The sequence below is a fragment of the Meriones unguiculatus genome, chromosome 7 (genome assembly GCF_030254825.1).
Source record: "Meriones unguiculatus strain TT.TT164.6M chromosome 7, Bangor_MerUng_6.1, whole genome shotgun sequence".
Lineage (NCBI taxonomy): Eukaryota > Metazoa > Chordata > Mammalia > Rodentia > Muridae > Meriones > Meriones unguiculatus.
The window spans coordinates 48,033,644-48,044,288 of record NC_083355.1 but is presented as its reverse complement, the minus strand read 5'-3'; the positions used below and the strand labels follow the sequence as shown (position 1 = coordinate 48,044,288).

General features: G+C 39.1%; 1 protein-coding gene across 1 annotated transcript; it reads left to right on the top strand.

The window, feature by feature from the left end:
• Positions 1–425: 425 nt before the first annotated feature.
• On the top strand, positions 426–1,439 carry LOC132646070 (olfactory receptor 8H1-like). The gene has a single exon (XM_060388320.1). The coding sequence runs from the start codon at positions 426–428 to the stop codon at positions 1,437–1,439; it is 1,014 nt and encodes a 337-aa protein (XP_060244303.1).
• Positions 1,440–10,645: the final 9,206 nt, after the last annotated feature.

Here is a 10,645-nt window from a genome sequence, read left to right as displayed (position 1 = left end):
CAATACAAATAAAAAAGTGACTTTTACCTTCATTCACTGTACAGAGTTTGATTATGTTTTAAAAGCTTATTATAAAGAGCAAAACAGAATCATGAATATGTTCTGATAAAACTACGTATACATACAATCCGGAGGCATCTGACTGAATCATCAATTGTTATTTAATGCTCTGGACTTTGTTCATCTTTAAAAATGGCGGGGTAATATAGTTATATTGAAAGCGCAAAAGGTTCTAACATATTTATTACATAATAACCAAATGTCATACTTCTATTTTGACATTCATTGTTAATGACACTGTAATAGTAATATTTACTTTGAGACAAGAGAAACTAATTATGAAAATAGTGCAACATGCATAAAATATGTTATTGAGGCATATTCAACCTAAGTGTCACTTCAATTTCACTTTAGAGTACTTCACAATGAATGCCTGGAATCACACAAGTGAGCCTGACTTCATCCTCATGGGGCTGACAGACTCCAGGGAGATCCAGCTGGTCCTCTCTGTGCTGTTTCTCCTGATATACCTGGTCACTGTGCTGGGGAACACAGGCATGATACTGATCATCCGTCTAGATGTCCAGCTTCACACTCCAATGTATTTCTTCCTTACCCACCTGTCATTCCTTGACCTCAGCTACTCCACCACCATCACACCTAAAACCTTAAAGAACCTCCTGACTTCAGACAACAGCATTTCCTTCACAGGTTGTTTTACCCAACTGTACATGTTCATCCTCTTGGCAGCTACTGAATGTTTTCTACTTTCCTCGATGGCCTATGACCGCTACGTAGCTATCTGCAACCCTTTACATTACCCAGTTGTTATGTCTTCACAATGCTGCCTTGCTCTCCTCACTGGGTCCTACATGATTGGAATTGTGGATTCCTCTGTTACTGTGCTTGACATGATTACACTACATTTCTGCAAGTCCAATGTCATCCATCATTTTTATTGTGACACATCTCCACTTCTGTCTCTGTCCTGCAGTGACACAAAGGTAGTTGAAATCATTATATTCATTTTTGCAGGTTCCACTATTTTGGGGTCCCTCATCACAACATCTGCATCCTATGTGTCTATTCTTTCAACTATTTTGAAGATAAATTCTACTTCAGGGAAGCAAAAAGCTTTCTCTACTTGCACCTCTCATCTCCTTGGAGTTACTGTCTTCTACACTACTCTGATCTTTACTTATTTAAAGCCAAGTCAGTCCTATTCTTTGGGAAAGGATCAAGTAGCCTCTATCTTCTACACCATTGTGATCCCCATGCTGAATCCACTTATTTATAGTCTCAGGAACAAAGAAGTGAAAAGTGCTGTTGTTAGATTAATGAAAAAGAAAGAGACAAGAACCCAGGAAGTTAAGATAAGAGTTACATTAATCAGTCAGTCACATTGCTTCCATTTGCATGTTCCCTTGATGAGGGTCTAAAAACAATTACAATTAGATTTCCTTTCTGGGTTTTTTCTCATACAAACATCAGTTGGGAATTTGCAGAAATGCAGTTTTAGATGTCAGTTTTCCTGGATGAATTTCATTGAACATATATTAAACACGTCTTCTATTTTAAGGAATACTAATTTGCAACAGAAGAAAACTTGTTTAAAATTCTTAGAACTATATCAGAGAAAATTTCATACTGAATAAACATCTAGATAAATATAACAGAAAGATAATTTGGGCAATGACTATAGTTTTAGAAATCGCTCACTATATAATTTGCAGTCTGCTATTAGTTAAATAATTCTTGACAAGAAACTAAATTTAGTATTCAGTTTTCTCAGCTGTACAAGAGGAATAATAATTCAACATACATGTGATAAGATGATGGAAGTAATAGACTTAAGGAACTAATAAATATGTTGTTTATTACAATTAATAAATTCTATTCCTGACATACTTTAAATACTTAATGTCATTCCTTGAAGAATATTTATGGGTGTTTTATAAATTACTTTCAGATAATTTAATGCACAAATACATAATTACAAAAAAAATACATAATTACCTTAAAAAGAATACATTCAACTGTTTCCAAATTTGAATTTTACAGAAATGTTTGAAGTAGCATTAAGTTATAGGAAATGTATATTTTCCTCTAATCATAACATGTTGGTGACAATTTTTAAAATGTTTAATAACCAGAAAAAAGAGAAACACTAAAAGTTACTGATACTCAGGATCATATTCTTCTCAGTCAATAATTGAGTGTTAGTCAGTATAGTTTACATTAAAATAATTTTTTCTCTATACTCACTTGTAGCATTATTCATTCCCTTGAGAGTGTACTGTTTGATCATCTCTTTTTCATATCCAACTGTGAGAAGTATGTCTTCTGAGTTGTTGGGGACGATCAGCATTTCTGGATTATGTTGCTTTGCTCATGTATACTATAAATCTATCAAGTTCACAATCTGTACACAGTACTCTCAGTTTTATAATTCTTAATTAGTTACAATACTGAAGTTAATTTTTATTTATACTATAAACTTATGAATGTAAAATTGCTTTAAAGCAAGTTCTTTAATTACTCAGCACTCATGTTATTATGTTTATTTCACGTGCATATGTGTATGTGTTCTTTGTAAGTGTCCATGTCCTATGTATGTATTTGTGTTTGTTTGGATGCATGTGTGCTTGAGAGCACGTGGAGAAAAAGACCAGTAACTGATGTCAGGTGTCCATATGGATTGTTCTCCACATTAGTTTGTTAGGTTGTTGCTTTGCATCTGGTGGTCACTGATTGTCTGGGCTGGCTGGTCAGGGATTCTGGGGAGGCAGCTATCTCTGTCACCCCACACTAGGCTGTCCGTTATGTGACTTCCTGCCAGGATCCTCATGTTGGTCTGGGAGCTGACCTCCCACCCCTCTGCTAAGGTGGCAGGCGTTTATCACCTGAACAAGCCTCCATTTTCACCCTGTAAAAAGGTGACAAGATGGCAAACAATTAACAGTAAATTCATGCTTTCTTGAATGACGAACTTTGTCAGACACAGGATTAGCATTTCCTTTACTGAAAATCTTCTCATATGTATGCAATCACCCTATTTTCATAAGCCGTTTCATATGCCGCCTATATTACACATCAATACTATAGAGTTTATGATTTATTTTTCTTTTGACATCTGTTTTTTCTAGAATTAGTTTATTTTTATTATTATTATAGTAATTTAAAACATTTTTAGTTTATATTTTAGTTTTTATAAACATTTTAGTTTATATTTTATTCAGCTTTTGTCATTTCTGACCCTGAATAGGCCATCTATTTCAGGTTTTATGGAGTCTTCTCTTTTCCACTCATTTAACATGTGTTTTTGCTGTTTTTTCATGTATGTTTGTTTCTATAATTTAGAAAACTTCTACCACCTGCTTGTGTCCATCACATGAGTCAACAGTACATGTAACATTGTAGTTAACTTATGAATTGAAAAGAATTTAACACTTTTAACATTATTTCAGCTTTATTATATTCCAAATACTGTAACAGCTAATAGGTTACCAGCATTGAAATCATGTATATGCACATAACGATAGTAGCTTGAGCAGGAGTTGTTTATGTATTTAGGAACATGTGTATTTAACAGCAATTGTAGAAATAAGGGCTAAAAATAAATTGTATAAAACTGTATGCTTTTAAATAATATTATTAATATTTATTACAATTTATTCAATTTGTATCCCAGCTGTGTCCTGTTCCCTTGTCTCCTCCCAATTCCACCCTCCCTCCCTCTTCTCCCCCTATGCCCTTCCCTAGTCCACTGATAGGGGAGGTCCTCCTTCCCTTCCATCTGTCCCTAGCCTATCAGGTTTCATCAGGACTGGCTTCATTGTCTTCCTCTGTGGCCTGGCAAGGCTGTACCCCCATAGACTCAGTCTCCAAGTAGATTCCCTAACAAGGGGAGCAAGGGCTTTCTTTGGCATGAACTCAGTGACAGAATTTAATACGTTAACTTAAAAATTATCTATCTTCTTTACAGTACAGGTCGCAAAATGTTCTATGTGGTTATATAGTTATAATTTCCAATCAATATGAGATATTTGCCTTTTATATTAAATTTAATCATATCCTTATATGCTATATTTCATATGTCAATGTGTGAACTAGTTTAGGTTAAAATACCTTAGATAATTATGTCATACCTACATGTGTTTGTGCATTAAAACAAATTGAGGTTTTTATTGAAAATAATTTTAAACAGTATATTCTGACTACAGTTTTCTATTTTCCAATGACACCTGAGTTTTAAGGACTGCAATGTACTACAAAAAAATATTATTCTTTATCCAAAATAAGTTAACATATGAAACTCCACAACTTGTCTTCAATCATAAGGACATACTTCAAAAGTATTCAATCCAACAAAATGCAAAATAAAAATTATTCATTTTTATATTTATTTTGCCTGTTGCTCAAATGTTTTTTTGCTATTTTTTATATTGAAAGTACATTTTTTCATAAAATATATTCTTATCACTTTTTGCACATCAAAAATTTCTCTCATATATTTCTCCCTCCTCTAAGACACAAATCCACACCCTTTCTTTCTCTTTCTTATTTGTAAAAGAAACAGGGAACTAAAACAACAAGAAATACAGCATAGGGCAAAACAAAAATAAACAAAACACAAGAAACATATACAAACCCATTTATTCAAACAGCGATTCAGAATCCATAACATGTAAGCAAAAGGCCTATAAGGAAGAAAAATACCCAGACAAAACATCATGAGATAAAATACTTTCAGAACCCTGATGGGTATATTCTATGTTAACCAGCCTTTCCTAGGGTGAGGCTCAGCCTTTAAGTGTGGTATGTATACAAAGTGAGACTGTGATGAAGACATTTCATTCTTTGTTTTCTAAGGAGTTTTCAGTTGGAGATAGCTTCTGAGTTTAGAATGGGGACCTTGTCCATTTGCCCTCTCAGACATGGGCCCCAATTTTGTGTAGATTTGGGCAAGCCCTGCACATGCTGCCGCAGTCTCTGTGAGTTCATAAGTACATTGGTTCTGTTGTGTCTAGAAGGCTACAGTTTAAATGGCTTCCATTACCTCTGGTTCTAAACACCTTTAGGCCTCCACTTCCACAAAGCTTTCTGAACCCTGAGGCGTGGGGTTTGATGAAAGCATCCCATTTAGAACAGAGTGTTCCAAGGTCTCTTACTCTATGTACATTGTCCAGTAATGAGTCTCTGTATTTGCTACCTTTTATTGTACAAAGAAGTTTCTATGATGATGGATTAACCATACAGTGATGTGTTAGTTTACCAGAACCCTGTTATGAGTCAATTTTTTGCTCTGTTCTTTCAACAGAACAATACAATTTGTGTTCTCCTATGTCCTTGGGCAATCAAATCTCAGGTTCTTAGCCACTGGAGCAGTGACATAGATGGGTTCCATCTCATGGTGTAGACCTTAAATAGAACCATGGAGTGGTTGGTTACAGACATTTTTTGTGACACTGTTACACCACAGGACACCATTATAGGTAGAAGGGTTTTTGGCTGGGCTGGCCTTTACTCTTCTCTTCTGGTGCACTCAGACTATCCTCAAGTACTATGAACACTAGTGAGCAGGAGTGAAGTCTCTAGATGGGCACTAGCCTTACTTCCCTGTTTCCAATATGTAATGTAGGTGTTATCTTCTGCAATAGGGACTTAGCCATTTGTGGAGAAAACCAATAGGCTTGTCAATAGACTGGGTTATTTCCGGGTTTCCATGTGGCCTCTTTTGCCAACAATGGCATAACTGAAAGCACTAGAAGGAAAACAAGCAGAAATACCCAAGAGGAGCAGACAGATGGAAATAATCAAACTCAGAGATGAAATCAATAAATTAGAAACAAAGAGAACAATTCAAAGAATCATTGAAATCAAGAGCTTTTTTTTTTCAATGCAGTTTATTCAGGAACCTTGAACAATCATCTGACCCTGGGGAAAGCCAGCCCATAGGTTAAATAGCCTCTGGGTAGCCAAACACAGCGTGCCACGTGGGCAATGCAGATAGGTCCACATACATGGAAGCAAGCCAGATCCTCAGCCTTAGCCAAATATGGAGTTGTTTGTGACAGAGAGCACTCACCATCGGGAAGGTGGAAGGCGGAAACCAGCTCCAACTTTAAGGCGCGGCATTACGCAGCTCTCTACAGTTCCCCCTTTTTGTTTTAGACGCATCAGGCAAGAGTAGAGGTCTGATCTCTGATATTAGAAATAAACTGGGACTTTGTACCAATGTTCATGTAGGTGTCATCCACCCAAAGAGCATCAGACCCGACGGATACCTTTTTCTCAGAGGTGGGACCTGGGGCATCAACCCGCACGCAATCAGACATGCTCTTCTCTGGGTCGAAAGGGGCTGGCCATGAGAGCAGTGCTTAGCCTCACATCCTGAGCGTAACATTTTAGCTTTTTATGGTAGCCAACCATGCTTAGGGAGACTGTCCTGCTTCAATGGCTGTAAAGGCCTGAATGATCATGGCTGTGTTACACTGTTGTGAGACTCTAATCTTGCATATACACCACAGGCAAACCAAGGAGACCAACACCAGAAGGCTTGCTAACGCTCCCATGCCCGCCCATTCCTTCAGATGATTCATGGCTGCAGCAATCCATGTTGATAATCCTGTGGCTAGTACTGCGTCCACTCTGGTAGAATTTGCTGTAACAATGGCCACTCTCAGCTGCTCCATCATAGTATCGAATTCTTCAGTCCAATTACCTAAAATATAGCTAGACAATTGTTTAGACAGATTTGTAGCACGGGAAAAATTCTCATATTGTATGCTAGGGACACCAAGTCCAGCATACTTCCATTGACAGCCAAGTTGAGCGATTTGCCATAGGGTATCAATTTGCTCCTGCAAGAGGTCAATCCTCTGATTGAACACCATCAAGCCTCCTTTTAGTTGAGCATTAATTCCTTTTTGTACATCTAAAGCATGAGCTACATTGGCTAAAAGATTATATAGGGTCTGAGCAGTCTGCATAGTATGACTCATGGCTAATGCCGCGGTGGTAGCTCCAACAGCCGCCAATGAGATGGCAGTAACAATGGCAGCTGTAATTCCAAGATCCCTTTTCTGTCTGAAGAGAGTCATAGCGTGAGGGACATCAACGGGCACAGGCACCCAGCGAGGCATGCGAGTAACCAGGGCATACCTAAATTCACTAGCATTCCGGCATTGGGCAAAAAAGCAAGTATCATTACCACAATTACTTGGCTCTATCTGGCTAATAATGAATAAAAATGGGGGATATAAACAAACAGGTGTGGGCTTATAGGAAATATTAGGAGAAGCCTTAACCCCTCATTGGAACATCCTGCATCAGTTCTAGAACTAGCAGTGGTGGTGTCCGAGGTCTGAGTAGGTTCAGGAGACCATTGCCCCCAGGAGCGAGACGTGCTCCATGTAAATTGACTAACTCCATGTTTTCCTCCAATTTGAAAGTCATTTAAGGTTCTTAAATTATCTTCTTTTTTCCTTTTTTTAAAATTATCTTCTTTTTTCCTTTTTTTAAAAGTCATCTTGATACCTAAACCACACAAAGACCCAACTAAGACAGAGAACTACAGACCAATCTCACTTAAGAACATTGACACAAAAATACTCAATAAAAAACTCATAAACCAAATCCGAGAACACGTTATAGATAGCATCATAGCCAAACTTTGGGCAGAGTGCCAGAAACTTGATAGAAGAAGAAGAAGGAGATAGATAGATAGATAGATAGATAGATAGATAGATAGATAGATAGATAGAACAGGAACTCCACAGAGAACAAGAGAGCCAAAAAGACTGAGCGCTGGGGAAGGGAAGGGTTTCAGGGACAAATACTCCAACCAAAGACTGTACGTGGAGAGAACCTAAACCCCCTGCTCAGAGGAAGCCCACAGACTGGTCATTTTCAAAATGGGTTTCCTAGTAAGGGGTTCAGGGGGTGTCTTTGACAGAAACTCAGTAGCTGGCTCTTTGATCACCTCCCCCTCGGGAGTGCAGCCTTGCCAGCCACAGAGGAAGATGATGCAGCCAAAATTGATGAGATCTGATAGGCTAGTATCAGATAGAAAAGGAAGTCCTCCCCTATTGGGGGACTAGGGAAAGGTATAGTGGGAGAAGGTATAGTGGAGGAAGAGGAGTTTGAGTGCAACTGGGAAGAAACAAGGGAGGGGGCTACAGTGCAGATGAAAAGTAAATACATTGTAATTAATTAATCAATTAATTAATATAAATTTTTAAACATTTAAAAAACATTGTAATTAATTAATTAATTAATTAATTTGAATTTTTTAAAAAGGTATTACCCACCAGGACCAAGTATGCTTCATCCTTGGCATGCAAGAATGGTTCAATGTTGGGAGCCGCGTGATTGTCTCGCCGGCAGAAACGCACGCGGACTCAAGGATCCTCCCACAACAAAATCTTTATTACAGTCACGCGATGAAAAGAGGAGAGGAGAGGGCCGCGGGCATTGGCCAAGAGATGCCGTGGCATCCCGCGGGCCGCCCGGCCCGGGCGGGGAGAGGGGGAGGAAGAGAGGAGAGAGGAGAGAGAGAGCCCCGATGTGGCGCTGTTTATATAAGCCCGGGTCGCACCTGAGTGACGTGTCAATACCCTGATTGGCTGCTCACTCTTTACCCCACCTGATGACTCGGGCCCAGCATGCTTAGCATGCTTACACAATTCGCGCATGTGTACTGGAGGCTGTTTACAGTTTTGAGGGTGGAATGTCAGCGCCATCTAGTGGCGTCTGAGTCTCAGCTCTCCATATCCCCTTTTGTTTTAATAAATGAAAACTGCCTTAAAGCCTATATAAGCACAGTACAAGAGGGCCCTAAGCTCGATCAAGCGAACTCCTTCTTTGGGGAGTAAGCAATCAAGAGCTTTAGATTACTCCCTTACCCCACCAGGTGCAATGGAGACAGGTCCTCTGGGTGCAGGGGCTAAGGGAGAAGATTAAAGAAGGAGGTGACACCCATTCCCGTGCAATGGAATAAAATTCCAGGAAGTGCAAGGGCTGTCATCCTCCTATCTAGGTATTATAGCCGCTTAGGCAAAGGCAACATTGTGACTTGGATCACTCATCGACTCAGTGCAATGGGTAAAACCCCTGAGGTGCATCGACTGAGTGTCACAGTCTGTTTTAATTTTTTAACATGGATAACCAAATTTTTGGGAGATGATCCTTGTTCCAAGGCTGCTAGTACTTGCGCGATTGCAACCTAGTCACGTTTGTTTTGGGTATTGAGTTTGCAGAACAACCAGAGTAAAAACACTAAGCCACGACATAGCGCTGCACCAAACATTCCAACCCCCACCCAATCTTAAAGTAAGAAAAGGCAGAAGAAACCCAGGGTAAAGCCAATCTGTGGGCAATGAATCCACTCGAGTAGAATTAGTGGTCATCCTCGCCGCCCTTGACTCTTTAAGCAGTAGCAGGTGTATCTGTTGAAAGATCATCTTCAGCTGTCACGAGCTTTCGCGTAAGGCGCTCCAGTACCCAGAATGGATTGTTTTCTTCCTGTGGGAAAACACAGACAGCTCCCCTGGATCTTATTAAAATAGGATCCGGGCCTTTCCACTGACCAGTTAAGACATCCTTCCATTTGATCATTTCCTTGGGCCTATTAGGCCCTAAGCAGTGGCGATCAGCCGCCGAATGGCCTTGACTGTCCAAATTTAAAAAATTGAGTGTGAAGAGTGCCAAGGAAATGGTCACTTGTGGCACTGAGGGCAGAGCCTCCTGGACTCCTCCCTTTTGTTTTATTAAGTAGGATTTTAGGGTGCAGTGAGCACATTCAATAATACCCTGACTTTGAGGGTTATATGGGAGACTGGTTAGATGGGTTATTTCCATTTGATGACAAAACTGTCTAAATTTTTGAGAAGTATAGGCTGGCCCATTGTCAGTTTTTAGAATTTTGGGCTTTTTCCAGGCACTCCATGCCTCTAGGCAATGTTGAATAACATGGGCTGCCTTTTCTCCAGTCAGGGGAGAAGCAAACATAACTCCAGAGCAAGTATCAACAGAAACATGTAAATATTGAAGTTTACCAAAAAATGAAATGTGGGTAACATCCATCTGCCACACTTGTAGTGGACAGATTTATCTGGGATTAATCCCAACATGAGGCATAGGTAAGAACTGACAACAATTTTGACATTGGGTAACAATATCTCTAGCTTCTTTTCTAGTAATGTTAAATCAATGACACAATGTCTCAGCTGTAACATGAAACCTTTTATGAAATTTTTTAGCCAATTTTAAATTTGAAAGGAGGGCAAATGCAATCATCTTTGTGGCTCGATCTCCCAGGTCGTTTCCATGGGACATGGGCCCCGGTAGACCGGAATGAGCCCTGATATGTGTAATAAAAACAGGGGATCTTCTGGTAATTAAGGCAAACTGAATCCTTTGAAAAATTTTTGCAAGCTTGCTAGACGCTTTAATTAATCCAGCAGCCTCTAAGATTTTGGTTGCATTTACCACATAACTAGAATCAGAAACAATATTTAAAGGACCTGGAAATTTTTTCAAAACTTTTAGCACTACTAAACATTTCACAATTTGAGGCAAGGTCTCATGATATTGCTTAGAAATAACTTTATTATTAACCACATAAGCTCCTACTCTTGTTTTT